The sequence below is a fragment of the Oncorhynchus keta genome, chromosome 17 (assembly GCF_023373465.1).
Source record: "Oncorhynchus keta strain PuntledgeMale-10-30-2019 chromosome 17, Oket_V2, whole genome shotgun sequence".
NCBI lineage: Eukaryota > Metazoa > Chordata > Actinopteri > Salmoniformes > Salmonidae > Oncorhynchus > Oncorhynchus keta.
The window spans coordinates 45,712,478-45,730,237 of NC_068437.1; the positions used below are offsets into that span (position 1 = coordinate 45,712,478).

The 17,760-nt window shown below is 42.8% G+C and overlaps 2 protein-coding genes across 2 annotated transcripts; one reads left to right on the plus strand and one right to left on the minus strand.

Moving 5' to 3' along the window:
• The first annotated feature begins 11,750 nt into the window (after nt 1-11,750).
• mphosph6 (M-phase phosphoprotein 6) lies at nt 11,751-13,540 on the plus strand. The gene is made up of 5 exons (XM_035790020.2): nt 11,751-11,978; nt 12,438-12,550; nt 12,752-12,842; nt 12,952-13,052; nt 13,139-13,540. Exons 1-5 carry the CDS (start codon nt 11,931-11,933, stop codon nt 13,266-13,268), a joined length of 483 nt encoding a protein of 160 aa, XP_035645913.1. The 5' UTR covers nt 11,751-11,930; the 3' UTR covers nt 13,269-13,540.
• Nucleotides 13,245-17,190, minus strand: hsd17b2 (hydroxysteroid (17-beta) dehydrogenase 2). The gene is made up of 5 exons (XM_035790019.2): nt 16,772-17,190; nt 16,309-16,521; nt 14,793-14,978; nt 14,372-14,509; nt 13,245-14,138 (listed from the first exon to the last, which is right to left on the minus strand). Exons 1-5 carry the CDS (start codon nt 17,046-17,048, stop codon nt 13,777-13,779), a joined length of 1,176 nt encoding a protein of 391 aa, XP_035645912.1. The 5' UTR covers nt 17,049-17,190; the 3' UTR covers nt 13,245-13,776.
• Nucleotides 17,191-17,760: the final 570 nt, after the last annotated feature.

A 17,760-nucleotide genomic window follows, 5' to 3' on the forward strand; every position in this document is an offset into this window, starting at 1 on the left:
AATGATGTTTGTTCTTCACTGGTTGCCCTTTGTGGCAACATGTCAAAAATCTTGCTGCTGTGATTGCAGACTGTGGTATTTCACTCAATAGATATGGGAGCTTATCAACATTTTATTATTTTTCGATTTTTGTTGTGGGTCTGTGTAATCTGAGGGAAATATGTGTCTCTAATATGGTCATACATTTGGCAGGAGGTTAGGAAGTGCAGCACAGTTTCCACCTCATTTTGTGGGTAGTGTGCACATAGCCTGTCTTCTCTTGAGAGCCAGGTTTCCCTTAGGTGGCCTTTCTCAATAGCAAGGTTTTGCTCACTGAGTCTGTATATAGTCAAAGATTTCCTTAATTTTGGGTCAGTCACAGTGGTCAAGTATTCTGCCACGGTGTACTCTCTGTTTAGGGCCAAATAGCATTCTAGTTTCCTCTGTTTTTTGGTCAATTTATTCCAATGTGTCAAGTAATTATCTTTTTGTTTTCTCATGATTTGGATGGGTCTAATTGTGTGGCTGTCCTGTGGCTCTTTGGGGTCTATTTGTGTTTCTGAACAGAGCCCCAGGACCAGCTTGCTTCGGGAGCTCTTCTCCAGGTTTATTTCCCTGTAGGTGATGGCTTTGTTATGGAAGGTTTGGAAATAGTTTCCTTTTAGGTGGTTGTAGAATTTAACAGCTCTTTTCTGGATTTTGATAATTAGCGGGTATCGGCCTAATTCTGCTTTGCATGCCTTATTTGGTGTTTTACGTTGTACACGGGATATTTTAGCAGAATTCTGCATGCAGAGTCTCAATGTGATGTTTGTCCCATTTTGTGAATTCTTGGTTGGTGAGCGGAACCCAGACCTCACAACCGTAAACAGCAATGGGTTCTTTAACTGTTTCAAGTATTTTTAGCCAGATCCTAATTGGTATATCAAATGTTATGTTCAATTTGATGGCATTGAAGACACTTCTTGCCTTGTCTCTCAGATCGTTCACAGCTTTGTGGAAGTTAATTGTGGTGCTGATGTTTAGGCCGAGGTATGTATAGTTTTTTTGTGTGCTCTAGGGCAACGGTGTGTAGATGGAATTTGTATTCGTGGTCCTGTGAACTGGACCTTTTTTGGAACACCACTATTTTTGTCTTACTGAGAGTTACTGTCAGAGCCCAGGTCTCACATAATCCGTGCAGAAGGTCTAGGTGCTGCTGTAGGCCCTCCTTGGTTGGGGACAGAAGCACCAGATCATCAGTAAACAGTAGACATTTGACTTCAGATTTGTTGATATATATGTTGAAGAGGGTGGGGTTTAAGCTGCATCCCTGTCTCACCGGTTCTGTGTAAAGAAATGTGTGTTTGTTACCTATTTTAACCAGACACTTGTTTTTTGTGTACATGGATTTAAAATGTTGTATGTTTTTCCCCCAACACCACATTCCATCAATTTATATAGCAGGCCCTCATGCCAAATTGAGTCAAAAGCTTTTTTGAAATCAACAAAACATGAAAATACATTGCCTTTGTTTTGGTTTGTTTGTTTGTCAATTAAGGTGTGCAGGGTGAATACATGGTCTGTTGTATGGTAATTTGGTAAAAAGCCAATTTTACATTTGCTCAGTGCGTTGTTTTCGCTGAGGAAATACACGAGTCTGCTGTTAATGATAATGCAGTGGATTTTCCCAAGGTTGCTGTTGGTGCATATCCCACGGTGGTTATTGGGGTCAAATTTGTCTCCACTTTTGTGGATTGGGGGGGGGGGGATCAGTCCTTGGTTCCAAATATTGGGGAAGATGTTAAAGAGTTTAAGTATAGCCAATTGGAATTTGTGGTCTGTATATTTTAGCATTTCATTTAAGATATCATCAATGCCACAGGCTTTTTTGAGTTGGAGAGTTTGTATTTTGTCCTGTAGTTCTTACATGTAATTTAATAATCCAGTGGGTTCTGGTAGTTGATTCTAAGATTTGATCATGTATATGTTTGATTTTTGTTATAGAGCCAAAAAGAATGGAGAAGTGGTTTATCCATACATCTCTGTTTTGGAAAGATAACTTTTCGTGCTGTTGTTTGTTTAGAGGCGGAGGTGTTGCTAACATTTACGATAGCAAATTTCAATTTACAAAAAAAAAATGACGTTTTCGTCTTTTGAGCTTCTAGTCATGAAATCTATGCAGCCGACTCAATCACTTTTTATAGCTACTGTTTACAGGCCTCCTGGGCCATATACAGCGTTTCTCACTGAGTTCCCTGAATTCCTATCGGACCTTGTAGTCATAGCAGATAATATTCTAATCTTTGGTGACTTTAATATTCACATGGAAAAGTCCACAGACCCACTCCAAAAGGCTTTCGGAGCCATCATCGACTCAGTGGGTTTTGTCCAACATGTCTCTGGACCCACTCACTGTCACAGTCATACGCTGGACCTCGTTTTGTCCCATGGAATAAATGTTGTCGATCTTAATGTTTTTCCTCATAATCCTGGACTATCGGACCACCATTTTATTACGTTTGCAATTGCAACAAATAATCTGCTCAGACCCCAACCAAGGACCATCAAAAGTCGTGCTATAAATTCACAGACAACACAAAGATTCCTTGACGCCCTTCCAGACTCCCTCTGCCTACCCAAGGACGCCAGAGGACAAAAATCAGTTAACCACCTGAGGATCTCGATTTAACCTTGCGCAATACCCTAGATGCAGTTGCACCCCTAAAAACTAAAAACATTTCTCATAAGAAACTAGCTCCCTGGTACACAGAAAATACCCGAGCTCTGAAGCAGGCTTCCAGAAAATTGGAACGGAAATGGCGCCACACCAAACTGGAAGTCTTCCGACTAGCTTGGAAAGACGGTACCGTGCAGTACCGAAGAGCCCTTACTGCTGCTCGATCATCCTATTTTTCTAACTTAATTGAGGAAAATAAGAACAATCCGAAATTCCTTTTTGATACTGTCGCAAAGCTAACTAAAAAGCAGCATTCCCCAAGAGAGGATGACTTTCACTTTAGCAGTGATAAATTCATGAACTTCTTTGAGGAAAAGATTATGATTATTAGAAAGCAAATTACGGACTCCTCTTTAAACCTGCGTATTCCTCCAAACCTCAGTTGTCCTGAGTCTGCACAACTCTGCCAGGACCTAGGATCAAGAGAGACGCTCAAGTGTTTTAGTACTATATCTCTTGACACAATGATGAAAATAATCATGGCCTCTAAACCTTCAAGCTGCATACTGGACCCTATTCCAACTAAACTACTGAAAGAGCTGCTTCCTGTGCTTGGCCCTCCTATGTTGAACATAATAAACGGCACTCTATCCACTGGATGTGTACCAAACTCACTAAAAGTGGCAGTAATAAAGCCTCTCTTGAAAAAGCCAAACCTTGACCCAGAAAATATAAAAAACTATCGGCCTATATCGAATCTTCCATTCCTCTCAAAAATTTTAGAAAAGGCTGTTGCGCAGCAACTCACTGCCTTCCTGAAGACAAACAATGTATACGAAATGCTTCAGTCTGGTTTTAGACCCCATCATAGCACTGAGACAGCACTTGTGAAGGTGGTAAATGACATTTTAATGGCATCGGACCGAGGCTCTGCATCTGTCCTCGTGCTCCTAGACCTTAGTGCTGCTTTTGATACCATCGATCACCACATTCTTTTGGAGAGATTGGAAACCCAAATTGGTCTACACGGACATGTTCTGGCCTGGTTTAGATCTTATCTGTCGGAAAGATATCAGTTTGTCTCTGTGAATGGTTTGTCCTCTGACAAATCAACTGTAAATTTCGGTGTTCCTCAAGGTTCTGTTTTAGGACCACTATTGTTTTCACTATACATTTTACCTCTTGGGGATGTTATTCGAAAACATAATGTTAACTTTCACTGCTATGCGGATGACACACAGCTGTACATTTCAATGAAACATGGTGAAGCCCCAAAATTGCCCTCGCTAGAAGCATGTGTTTCAGACATAAGGAAGTGGATGGCTGCAAACTTTCTACTATTAAACTCGGACAAAACAGAGATGCTTGTTCTAGGTCCCAAGAAACAAAGAGATCTTCTGTTGAATCTGACAATTAATCTTAATGATTGTACAGTCGTCTCAAATAAAACTGTGAAGGACCTCGGCGTTACTCTGGACCCTGATCTCTCTTTTGAAGAACATATCAAGACCATTTCGAGGACAGCTCTTTTCCATCTACGTAATATTGCAAAAATCAGAAATTTTCTGTCCAAATAAACTTCAGTTAGTGCTAAATACGGCTGCTTAGAATCCTGACGAGAACCCATTTTTTTTATCATATTACTCCAGTGCTAGCCTCTCTACACTGGCTTCCTGTCAAAGCAAGGGCTGATTTCAAAATTTTACTGCTAACCTACAAAGCATTACATGGGCTTGCTCTCAGGCCTCCTAATTGTCCCTAGAATTTCTAAGCAAACAGCTGGAGGCAGGGCTTTCTCCTATAGAGCTCCATTTTTATGGAACGGTCTGCCTACCCATGTCAGAGACGCAAACTCGGTCTCAACCTTTAAGTCTTTACTGAAGACTCATCTCTTCAGTGGGTCATATGATTGAGTGTAGTCTGGCCCAGGAGTGGGAAGGTGAACGGAAAGGCTCTGGAGCAACGAACCGCCCTTGCTGTCTCTGCCTGGCCAGTTCCCCTCTTTCCACTGGGATTCTCTGCCTCTAACCCTATTACAGGGGCTGATTCACTGGCTTACTGGGGCTCTCTCATGCCGTCCCTGCAGGGGGTGCATCACCTGAGTGGGTTGATTCACTGTTGTGGTCATCCTGTCTGGGTTGGCACCCCCCCCTTGGGTTGTGCCGTGGCGGAGATCTTTGTGGGCTATACTCAGCCTTGTCTCAGGATGGTAAGTTGGTGGTTGAAGATATCCCTCTAGTGGTGTGGGGGCTGTGCTTTGGTCAAAGTGGGTGGGGTTATATCCTTCCTGTTTGGCCCTGTCCGGGGGTGTCCTCGGATGGGGCCACAGTGTCTCCTGACCCCTCCTGTCTCAGCCTCCAGTATTTATGCTGCAGTAGTTTGTGTCGGGGGGCTAGGGTCAGTTTGTTATATCTGGAGTACTTCTCCTGTCCTATTCGGTGTCCTGTGTGAATCTAAGTGTGCGTTCTCTAATTCTCTCCTTTCTTTCTCTCTCTCTCTCGGAGGACCTGAGCCCTAGGACCATACCCCAGGACTACCTGACATGATGGCTCCTTGCTGTCCCCAGTCCACCTGGCCATGCTGCTGCTCCAGTTTCAGCTGACCTGAGCCCTAGGACCATGCCCCAGGACTACCTGACATGATGACTCCTTGCTGTCCCCAGTCCACCTGGCCATGCTGCTGCTCCAGTTTCAACTGTTCTGCCTTACTATTATTTGACCATGCTGGTCATTTATGAACATTTGAACATCTTGGCCATGTTCTGTTATAATCTCCACCCGGCACAGCCAGAAGAGGACTGGCCACCCCACATAGCCTGGTTCCTCTCAAGGTTTCTTCCTAGGTTTTGGCCTTTCTAGGGAGTTTTTCCTAGCCACCGTGCTTCTACACCTGCATTGCTTGCTGTTTGGGGTTTTAGGCTGGGTTTCTGTACAGCACTTTGAGATATCAGCTGATGTACGAGGGCTATATAAATACATTTGATTTGATTTGATTTAGAGTTTTCCAATTTTCCCAGAAGTGCTTAGATTCTATGGATTCTTCAATTACATTGAGCTGATTTCTGATGTGCTGTTCCTTCTTTTTCCGTGGTGTATTTCTGTATTGTTTTAGTGATTCACCATAGTGAAGCCGTAGGCTTAGGTTTTCTGGGTCTCTATGTTTTTGATTGGATAGGTTTCTCAATTTCTTTCTTAGGTTTTTGCATTCTTCATCAAACCATTTGTCATTGTTGTTAACTTTCTTAGCTTGTCTGCTTTACATTTTTTCATTTGATAGGGAAGTTGAGCGGTCAAATATACTGTTTAGGTTTTCTACTGCCACTTTGTCCAGGAAATTGTTTTTGTCAAATAGTTTTTTGGTAGATTTCCATACTACTCTCCTTCCATCTATAGCATTTCTTAATATTATTCAGCTCCTTTGGCTTTGATGCCTCATGATTGAGCCATTTTGGGCTCCCGAGTGGCGTAGCGTCTAAGGCACTGCATCTCAGTGCTAAAGGCGTCATTACAGACGCCCTGGTTTGAATCCAGGCTGTATCACAACCGGCCATGATTGGGAGTCCCATTGAGCGGCGCATGTTGTCCGGGTTTGGCCGGTGAAGGCCATCATTGTAAATAAGAATTTGTTCTTAACTGACTTGCCTCGTTAAATAAAGGTTACATTTTTTTTAAAGTTAAAAATAAATAAAATTGAGTGACACTGTTCAAGTAGAGTGTGATTTTGCTGTGATCTGATAGGGTTGTAAGTGGACGGACTGTGAACGCTCTAAAGAGACTCTGGGTTGAGGTCAGTGATAAAGTAGTCTACAGTACTACTGCCAAGAGATGAGCTATATGTGTACCATAGGAGTCCCCTCAAAGCCTACCATTGACTATGTACATACCCAGCGTCCGACAGAGCTGCAGGAGTTGTGACCCGTTTTTGTTGGTTTTGTCTGTTGTGTCTTGATCCTGCTGGTCATCTATGAACATTTGAACATCTTGGCCATGTTCTGTTATAATCTCCACCCGGCACAGCCAGAAGAGGACTGGCCACCCCTCATAGCCTGGTTCCTCTCTAGGTTTCTTCCTAGGTTTTGGCCTTTCTAGGGAGTTTTTCCTAGCCACCGTGCTTCTACACCTGCATTGCTTGCTGTTTGGGGTTTTAGGCTGGGTTTCTGTACAGCACTTTGAGATATCAGCTGAATTAAGAAGGGCTTTATAAATACATTTGATTTGATTTGATGTTGTCGTAGTTGTGTCTAGGGGGGATTATGGAGGAGGGAATGTTGTCAACTCCAGATAGGTGTTAGTCCCCCTGTGTGCTGAAAGTGTCAGGTTCTTGTCCAGTTCTGGCATTTAGGTCGCCACAGACTGGTACATGTCCCTGGGCCTGGAAATTGTAGGATGGTGAAGCTGTCATCGTTAAAGTATGGGGATTCTATTGGGGGGATGTTGAGGTAATTTCCTTATTATTTTCTAGCCAGATGTAAAATGTTCCTGTTTTGACTAATTTAATTGAGTGGGTTAGGTCTGCTCTATACCAAATTAGAATACTCCCTGAGTCTCTTCCTTGTTTCACACCGAGTAGTTTGATGGATGGGACTACCAGCTCTCTGTAACCTAGAGGGAAACCAGTGGGTCCGTCTCCTTTATACCATTTTTCTTGTAGGATGACAGTCTGTTTTTCCAATTTCTTTGATGAAGTCTAGGTTTCTGCTCTTTAGGCCAAAGGCAGATGACCTCAGAACTTGTATATTTCAGGATGAGATAGTAAAAGCTTTGTGTTCCAAAGTGTCTAGTGTTGTTTTTGTGTGGTTTAGGCTCGGACCGTCACAGTAGGTGTGAGCAGAGCATGTTGAGCATCTGATACATATCTCTTAGGTCGCAGGATGGAGCTTGGGCGGGTGTAATAATGGGGGTTGGGCCTGTTGCTCTGCTCATGGCCTGGGCATATCTCCTACTGTCATGTTGAGGCCCTTGCCGCAGGGGCGGGGGGCATGAGGTTGGCAGAAGGGGCATAGGTCTAATATGGGGCGGGCCTATATTGAGTGTGGCCAGGGTCTGCTTGAGGTGGTCTTAGCTGGTTGGGGTGTGGCTGCTGATGCTGTGGTCTGGGTGTAGGTCCTCTTGGCATGGGTTTTCTCAGTGCTCCTCCTTTTCTATGCTATATTTAAGTGTAACGGATGTGAAATGGCTAGCTTAGTTAGCGGTGTGCGCTAAATAGCGTTTCAATCGGTTACGTCACTTGCTCTGAGACCTTGAAGTAGTAGTTCCCCTTGCTCTGCAAGGGCCGCGGCTTTTGTGGAGCGATGGGTAACGATGCTTCGAGGGTGACTGTTGTCGATGTGTGCAAAGGGTCCCTGGTTCGCGCCCCGGTATGGGCGAGGGGACGGTTTAAAATTATACTGTTACATAAGCAATAAGGCACGAAGGGGTGTGGTATATGACCAATATACCACGGCTAAGAGCTGTTCTTAGTCACGACGCAACGCAGAGTGCCTGGTAACAGCCATTAGTTGTGGTATATTGGCCATACACCACAAACCCCGGAGGTGCCTTATTGCTATTATAAACTGCTCATCGACGTAATTAGAGCAGTGAAAATAAATGTTTCGTCATATCCGTGGTATACGGTCTGATATACAACGGCTGTCAGCCAATCAGCATTCAGGGCTCGAACCACCCAATTTATAATGGCAATTACACCATTTTATGTGCATGCTGCCACTTACTATGCGGGATGGAAACAGGATTCCCCCAAAAAACTGAACTACTAAAAAACAACCCCCCCAAAAATTATACAGTACCAGTCAAAACTTTGGACACACACACTCATTCAAGGGCTTTTCATTATTTGTTTTACTATTTTCTACATTGTAGAATAATAGTGAAGATATCAACACTATGAAATAACACATATGGAATCATATAGTAACCAAAAAAATGTTAAACAAATCAAAAAATGTTTCTTCAATGTAGCCACCCTTTGCCTTGATGAAAGCTTTGCACATTTTTGGCATTCTCTCAACCAGCTTCACCTGGAATGCTTTTCCAACAATCTTGGCGTTCCCACATATGCTGAGCACTTGTTGGCTGCTTTTCCTTCACTCTGCGGTCAAACTCATCCCTAACCATCTCCATTGGGTAGAGGTCGGGTGATTGCGGAGACCAGGTCATCTGATGCAGCACTCCATCACTCTCCTTCTTGGTCAAATAGCACTTACACAGCCTGGAGGTGTGTTTTGGGTCATTTTCCTGTTGAAAATGACCCCCAAAAAATGATGAGTCCCACTAAGCACAAACCAGGTGGGATGGCGTATCGCTGCAGAATGCTGTGGTAGTCATGCTGGTTAAGTGTGCCTTGAATTCTAAATTAATCCCTGACAGTGTCACCAGCAAAGCACCCATCACACCTCCTCCATGCTTCACCTTGGGAACCACACGTTCACTGATTCTGTGTCTCACAAAGACACAGCGGTTGGAACTAAATCAGACGAAAGGACAGATTTCCACCTATCATTGCTCATGTTTCTTGGTCCAAGCAAGTCTCTTCTGTGTCTGTTACTTGAACTCTGTGAAGCATTTATTTGGGCTGAAATGTCTGAGGCGTGTCTGTTACTTGAACTCTGTGAAGCATTTATTTGGGCTGAAATTTCTGAGGCTGGTAACTCTAGCGCTTGAAGGTTTTTGCGACTGAACTTGAAGAAACTTTCCTTCTGGAGTCGTCTCTTCACTGTTGACGTTGAGATTGGTGTTTTGCAGGTACTATTTAATGAAGCTGCCAGTTGAGGACTTGTGAGGCATCTGTTTCTCAAACTAGACACCCTAATTTGTTTTCTTTTTTTCTCACCTTTATTTAACCAGGTAAGCTAGTTGAGAACAAGTTCTCATTTACAACTGCGACCTGGCCAAGATAAAGCAAAGCAGTGCCACAGAAACAACAACACAGAGTTACACATGGAATAAACAAGCATACAGTCAATAACACAATAGAAAAAAAAGATGGCATGAGGAGGTAAGGCAATAAATAGGCCATGGTAGCAAAATAATTACAATTTAGCAGATTAATGTACTTGTCCTTGTCCTCCCACTCCTCTTTCTATTCTGGTTAGAGCCAGTTTGCGCTGTTCTGTGAAGGGAGTAGCACACAGCTTTGTACGAGATCTTCAGTTTCTTGGCAATTTCTTGCATGGAATAGCTTTCATTTCTCAGAACAAGAATAGACTGACCAGTTTCAGAAGAAAGTTATTTATTTCTGGTCATTTTGAGCCTGTAATCGAACCCACAAATGCTGATTCTCCAGATACTCAACTAGTCTAAAGAAGGCCAGTTTTATTGCTTCTTTAATCAGCACAAAAGTTTTCAGCTGTGCTAACATAATTGCAAAAGGGTTTTTTAATGATCAATTTGTCTTTTAAAATTATAAACTTGGATTAGCTAACACAACGTGCCATTGGAATACAGGAGTGATGGTTTCTGATAATGGGCCTATGTAGATATCCCATTAAAAATCAGACGTTTCCAGCTACAATAGTCATTTACAACATTAACAATGTCTGCTCTGTATTTCTGATCAATTTGATGTTTTTTTAATGGACAAAAAATGTGCCCAAACTTTTGAACGGTAGTGTATATATATTTGTTTGTTTTTTGTTGTTTTAAATCAAACAGCTCTTCTGTTAAAAATAAATAAATAAAAAAGATCTGATCCCTATATAGGCTCAAGGGGAACCTGGGAGTGTGGGTCTTCCGGCGTCATTACCCCTTGCAAGTCTTCTGTTGTAAAATCCTTGAGTCCCAAAAACTTTTCTGCTGCAGCCAAACTAATGTCTAGTTTCTTTGACTTCTTTGATACTTCTGCTGTACAGTTTATAACTGTGGCAATGAATGCAACACATCCACCTTTTTAACACACAGGGTATATTTTGTTTGGCAGCAAACATTTACTACAGGCTGTGGTGTATCCACTACCATCTCTTCACTGGCATCTCTTGTATCCTCAATTATTTTGATTGCCCTCGCATAGGAGATTCAATTGACCGCTCTAACTTTTGCTACCTCAATATCCTTACACCTTACAGGGCACTCCAGGAACTCAGGATCATGATCCCCACCACAATTGCAACACCGTCGTCCTTCTACACACCGTTCTTCAGTATACTCTGTTCGTCTGCACACACTTGAAACATGGTCAAATCCTTTACAATTCTTACACTGCAATGGTAATTGCTCTTTATCAAAAAACAACAGGACTGGCAGACTTTCTTATTTTTTTCCATTCACCCAGCAGGTCAGACGCTGGGCACCAACCCCACCCGGAATTCTCTTCAGGTATTCAACCTGAACATCCGTCGTCACCCCTGAGATGACTCCTTTGACGGGTGCTCTACTCCAAAGTTCAAAACACAAAACTTCTGTTGTCCGGATTCTTTTGAGGCCCACTGCAATCTTTCTCTGCTTGTCATAAATATAATTCATCAAAATAAGACCACTCCTGGTAACTCTGACAGACTACACTTTTTCAAGCGCATACAACATTTTCAACACCTCATAGAGGTTTCCTACATATGCATCCTTACTCAAGAACCGCATCCCAACAAGAAGCGATTCATTATCATTTACACACGTATCCTCCACTCCAATTTTAGACTATTTCCTTTTTGTACCAGTTTTCGATATAACTGTTGTCCATTCAGAACATTTGTCTTCACCAAATGTACTCGACATGCTGTTTCATTCAAACTGATCAACCAACCTGAAGCTGCAGGAAAACACTAAATCTGCTTAAAATATAAACAAAATAGACTTCAGTCAGTATTTTATCTATCTATTACATTTGATGTTATTGAATATTTCCACTACTATTTATTCAAATCTGTTTTTGGCTGTGCCAATACAATTATTTAGGTGGTTAAATATAGTTTTTAAATCAGTAATAATAACCACTGAAATCCACATCCCTCAAGAGTGCTTTCTTCCACTGAAGTTAGTTACCCAGCCTTATAACCACAGCTCTACGATCAGATTACCAATCCCAAATCCTACCCTTTACCCTGAGGGAGTAACATGTAAAAATGATCGTAGAACAGTGTCTAGTGGTAACTTCCTCTCCAATCTGAGCGCTGCAGAGAGATGTCTCTTCGATCGATTGGTCGAGTCTGAGTATTATACCACACGGTGTGGAAACGAGCTCGTGGGACTTTTAAGATTCAAAGTCACAGTTTACTGAAAAACAAACCTTATTGCAGTCACCCAGAAGACGGACATACAGTTTAGTGTCAACAGTAACGTTACCAGAATCTCCAATTGAAATGGCGAATGACAACGCGAAACTCTCCAAAAACCTCTTGCGTATGAAGGTAAGAAATGCATGCTAACTACAATAGTTAGTTATCATACTAGCCGCTAGGAATGTTGCCCCTGCTAGTAGGCACGTTGCTAAACCTCAGAGACGGATAGAACTGTTGATGGATGGTAAAAGTGGCATCCAACTAAAACCGTACCGATCTAGCTAGCTAGCCAAGTAACCTATCTAACTTGGCTTGAGCAACCAGGCTAGCTTTGTCGGCTAACTTGCTTGGTTTGTCAGCTGGGACATCTTTGTCAACATACTTTTCGTAAATGAACTAGATTAATATTGTGTTGTGTAGCTAGTTCAGACCTATGGCTATGGGTTCTCTCCAATAACATTTCATTTGTAAGTCATTCATAAGACACCCTGTTGAAGTTACTCAGCAATGTCTCAGCAACTCTGATGCAGTGTAGAAGGTCCTGCACGTCTTGTACTGTACTTCTACAATTGCCATTCTGTCTACTAGTTCATGCAAAGAGGCCTGGATGCAGATACAAAGAAGCAACTGGAAGAAGAGGAGAGGAGGATCATCAGTGATGAGCATTGGTATCTGGACCTGCCAGAACTCAAAGCTAAAGAGTATGACCCCTTTCACTGTCCACCTGCGCATATTGGAGTAATTACATAAGGATGTAGACTAGTTTGAGGACACAGAACTGCCATCCTTTTCTAATGTCCAGCAACATACCATCGGACATTAAAGATAATGACAGTCTTCTCTCTAGTGTCCTCGGCTCAAATGTTGGCATATTTGATATTGTTTTTCCTGTCTTTGGTTAGGAATTTCATCATAGAAGAAAGAAGTTTTGGGCCTTGTGAAGACCTGAAGTATGGACGAATGTCATTCAAGGGGTTCAATACAGAAGTAGAGGTACTTATTAATTTACAATCGCACCTTTTAAGGTTTATCAAAGTAAGATTGGATACATTTACATGCGATGTGACAGTTTCATTGGTGTAAATCTATTTTCTCCATCCAGAAACTAATGATCATCATGAATGCTCCAAATGAGGAAGAGTTGGAAGAGGAGGAAATTAGCAGAATGGAGACTGATATCACAGATGAAGACATGGCTAGAAGGTAGGAAACAACTCTAGATTTATTTTGACGTATTTTCAAACTGTTTTGTTACATCGCCGTCTGATTAACTTCTCTCTACCTTGTAGGTACGAGAGCTTAGTGGGAAGCATGAAGAAGAAGTTTGCTAAGAAGCGGGAGAGGTCTGCAATTGAGGATGTTAATCAAAACGCAACTGAGACACACACAAAAAAAGCTTTTTTGAAGCCTCAGGACTGAGGGCATGCTTTTTTATTTAAATGAAGTATGTCAGGACTGTACAATGTTTTTATGTGCAACAATTTTTATTTTATTTTTACTGCTGTGTTTTCATGAACCGTAGGTAACTTCCAAAGATGTTAGACATATATTTTAAAGTTGAATGGATGTTATATATCCTCTTTTTAAAAGTACATTTCTTCAAGATGCATTGAGGGTTATGAACACAGGAAATGAAGCCCACATCCTTGTACCATGGACCAGGGTATAGTTTAATTAAAACTGTTACCCAATGTGGTGGCTTGTCTTGTTTTGTGAGGAATTGACAAAAACATACTAAATTCAAACAATAACAAGGGTTTTCAATAGCCTTGCTTATGAAGCTGCCAAAAAAGTACAAAGCCAACAGTCACATTTCTCTGCCAACCAAGCATGAGGGAAGATGGAGATACTAATCTATGGAAGCATTCCCGTAAACAACCTTGGGAAAGAATAGCCCGACATCACATATCAGTTATCTCACATGTTATCAAGTCTTCGAACCCACTGAGGCTCCTGCCTGGAGCCCAGCTGGCAGACTGCTATTGAACTGAAACAGACTTGTAATAATCATGTCATAGAACCGTGTGGGGCAGAGGCGGTGGAGGCAGGGAATGAGCCAGGCAGACTGGCCAGGGGTGTAGACGGGTCTGGGGGCCACTGACATTAGGGCGTGGCACATGTCATCTAGCACGGGACGCAGGTCCTCTGAGGACATGACGGCCATCTTGGCAAAGCGTGCCTGGAGCGAGGAGATGTAGGCCTCGCCATAGTCCTTCCGGACATCCTGAGATAGAGAGGTGAAGATCTCCTCTTGGTAACGGCTCCAGTCATCACTGCTACCGAAAATATCTGTGTTTTCAACCAAATGATAGACAAGTCTGTTAAGTAAATCAAAAGGGGGAAAACAATTTATTGAAAGGTACAGTAGTCTTAGCAATACACAAAGTAAACAGCAGTAGAGGGTCAATTTCCTCAACAACTAAGCGCCGAAGAACGGTACTGAACTTTTTCGCTGTCTCAGGTCATAGCATTTTCATTTTAAACTGTCATATAACTGAATAATCATTATTTATTATACATACTTGTCCTGAAGCCTGCAGGTTGAATTGTGGATACATTGACACCCCATCTGGCCAACTCTAGTCTCATCACTCCAGAGAAGGTGTTCAGGGCTGCTTTGGATGCTCCATAGGCCACAAACCCAGGAACGGGCACATCACCTGCACAAACAGATTTTAGGTTTATCATCAGGAAAGGGATAGGATTAACCTTGAGCACAGAGTTGCAAGTCAAGCTGGCTACGGATAGAAGATTAGTTATATTTACAGTTTCCTCACCTAATAAAGGCTGTCTGAGTAGTAGTGGGGGTTCTTGGCCAACTGTACTTGCTTTGAAATTGCATTGGTGTCATAAGTGGGATTGTAGCCAGTATAACTTGCGAGTGACTGCTCAAGGTCAATCCTAACCCTTTTGTTTTGACAATAACCAGTCCAGATATGTTACCTGCCATACTGCAGACGTTGACTAGCCTGCCCCTGGAGTGTCGGAGCAGTGGAAGAAACACCTGAGAGACCTCTACTGCAGCAAGGAAGTTCACTGCCAAGCAGTTCCTGTATACTCTCACAGGTAGAATCTCTCCATCTGCCACATAGCCCAGGACTCCCGCATTATTCACAATCCCCCAAAGACCTGAGTCAAAAGGAGTGTGAACTTGAGACATTCCATGTCATGTGCATTATAGCATTATTTTGATCAGAAAAGGATAACTTCTTTGTCCTTATATGTTAAGTTTGGTGCCTTTTCCAATGACATCTATTGGTGCTTTTCCACTGAGATTTACCCCCAAACTAGTGCGTCACCGGTGTTTTATGTTAATGTAAGCTCTGTTATGGTGTTTCCATTAGGAGTCTGACACTAAAGACTTGTGGCGGGCAGATTAACAACCTCTGCATCATGCAATACTTTCTTTGGGAGAAGGTGTTAAAGTTCAGTTAGCCATTGTTACATACAGTCAGTGACCTGTAGCCATGAAGGGATGCATCTGGTCAACAACAATATCCAGATACGCTGTGGCATTCAAGCGTTGCTTAATTGGTATCAAGGGACCTAACGTGTGCCAGGAAAACATTCCCTACACCACCGCCACCAGCCTTTACCGTTGACACCAGGTAGGATAGGGCAATGGACTCTGCCATCACAATGATGCAACAAGAACCGGGATTCATCATGACCAGGCAATGTTTTTCCACTCCTCCAATTGCCCAGTGTTGGTGATCACGTGCCCACTATTGCTGCTGCTCTTATTTTTAGCTGATAGGAGTGGAACCCAGTGTGGTCGTCTGCTGCAATAGCCCATCTGTGACAAAGACTGACAAGTTGTGCATTACGAGATGCTGTTCTGCACACCACTGTTGTACTGCACCGTTATTTGCCTGTTTGTGGCCCGCGTATAAGCTTGCACAATTCTAGCCTTTCTCCTTTGACCTCTCATCAACTAGCTATTTTTGCCCACAAGATTGCCACTGACTAGATATTTTTTGTATGTCGCACCATTCTCATTGGACCCTAGACACTCGTGCGTGAAAAGCCCAGGAGGCTTGCTGTTTGAGATCCTGGATCTGGCGTGCCTGGCACCGACGATCATACCACGCTCAAAGTCGCTTAGGTCACTTGTTTTGCCCATTGTAATGTTCAATTGAAGAGTAACTGAATGCCTCAATGCCTGTCTGCCTGCTTTATATAGCAAGCCATGGTCATTTGACTTACTGTCTGTAGGATCAAACCATTTTCGTGAACTGGGTGGTCTATCTAATAAACTGGCCATTGAGTGGGCATTGCCTCGGTTCCACGTCAGAGTCAGTTTGCCGGAGCCATGGCCCAGTGAGACAAGGGTGCTGGCACGCATAGATGGAAACAGAAAAGTCTGCCTTTTGGGTTCAACACTGGGGTAAATCCTTAGTGGAAATGCACCTTATGTGTCCTCAGTGCCTTATAGTTCTTGTAGTGAACAACACGTTACCTGCGTCCCCAACCTGAGTGCAAATGTAGTGGTGAGCTCGCTCTATCTGCGCAGCGTCTGTCACATCTAGCTGAAGGACTTGTAGCCCCTCAGACCCCAGTCTCTTCAGCTCCACTGCTCCTGGGCTGGTCTCATCCAGAACCCCAGCAAACACAGTCACTCCCAAGTCACTAATCCTTCTCGCTAGGGCATGACCAAAACCTGTATCACAACCTGTTCATGTTGAAGAGAACCAAATAAATGGGACACCAGAGCATACTGTTCCAGTGTTCACATGCACTTCATTCATGAGTACACAAAGCACTCAGCAGTATTGAAACCACATTCAATAACATTGTACAGAATATTTAATGGCCCCCCCATCATGACTATGTTATGAATAGACTAGTATCAGTCATGTTTGATTGACAGTGGTTGGTATGATAGTGTCAGTGTATGGCACCCATATACCCACATCACCTACCTGTAATCAGCACAGCTCTTCCATGCATCGTCAGCATGTCCACTCGTCTGCCCAGAACCACATAGCACAACCAGAGGCTGCAGGTCAGAAAGAGCAGACTGCGGTAGCCTGGAAGGGCCAAAAAGCACAGAGGCCCCCCAAGAGCCAAAAGTGCAAAGGTCCAGTATTCCCTATCATGACTCCCTCTCGCCTTAGTTATAATTGCCCCAATGTATAGGGCTGTAACTATTGTATACAGAGAAGAGAAATACCAGAATTCAATGTCAACACTCTCCATTCTATCCACTGGCAGGTTGGTATTGCTCTTACTTTCCTGATATCAGAGGTATCAATATCCTGTCCCCTTGGTTGGATATCCCCTTGGCTCTTTGACATGTGCATATCAAGTGTATCCTCAACTGAAAAACCCAAGCATTCTGTCTGTAACCTTTAAAGAAACATTAACCCCACCCCTCGGTCACTGCCAGCCGACACCGCCAATCAACAGTACTGTTACATTAGTACATGTGGAAACAGGCATGGCTCTGAATGAAACCTGTTCTAAACCAGACGTCGGGGGTGTATTCATTAGTTTCTTATTGGACAAGTTTGGGTGAGCCCCTCCTCGTCTTGGCCCATTTGCTAGTTTGGTTTCTGGTGAATACATCCCAGATGTGTGATAACAGCAAAAGCCTACTGTCCTGTTCTTATCATAACATCAGCAGGTGTGTCTGTTCCAGTTCACTCACCACTGATAATGGAGTTATTTATACTCACCTGAGGGTCTATACAAAACTTAATGGCTTGCTATTTTTTTTCCAAAATGTATCTGACAGTGCTGTTACTATTGCTGGGTCGGGGCTAATCCATTTCAAGTATAAAACATGTAATTGAAAAATACTACGCTCCCTAAATTCTCTCATAACATCTAGTCAAGACAAACTCATTAAACCTAAATATTTAAATATCTACTCAAATAACATTTCATATGTAGTTGGTTTGCCATTAAA

Coding starts and splice junctions, on each gene's coding strand:
- mphosph6 (XM_035790020.2), top strand. CDS start 11,931: ATGGCGAATGACAACGCGAAACTCTCCAAAAACCTCTTGCGTATGAAG. Junction 11,979..12,437: donor AAAACCTCTTGCGTATGAAG/GTAAGAAATGCA, acceptor TCTGTCTACTAG/TTCATGCAAAGAGGCCTGGA. Junction 13,053..13,138: donor GATGAAGACATGGCTAGAAG/GTAGGAAACAAC, acceptor TCTACCTTGTAG/GTACGAGAGCTTAGTGGGAA.
- hsd17b2 (XM_035790019.2), bottom strand. CDS start 17,048: ATGGAGAGTGTTGACATTGAATTCTGGTATTTCTCTTCTCTGTATACA. Junction 14,979..16,308: donor CACTCAGGTTGGGGACGCAG/GTAACGTGTTGT, acceptor CTTTTGACTCAG/GTCTTTGGGGGATTGTGAAT. Junction 14,139..14,371: donor ACCTGCAGGCTTCAGGACAA/GTATGTATAATA, acceptor TTGAAAACACAG/ATATTTTCGGTAGCAGTGAT.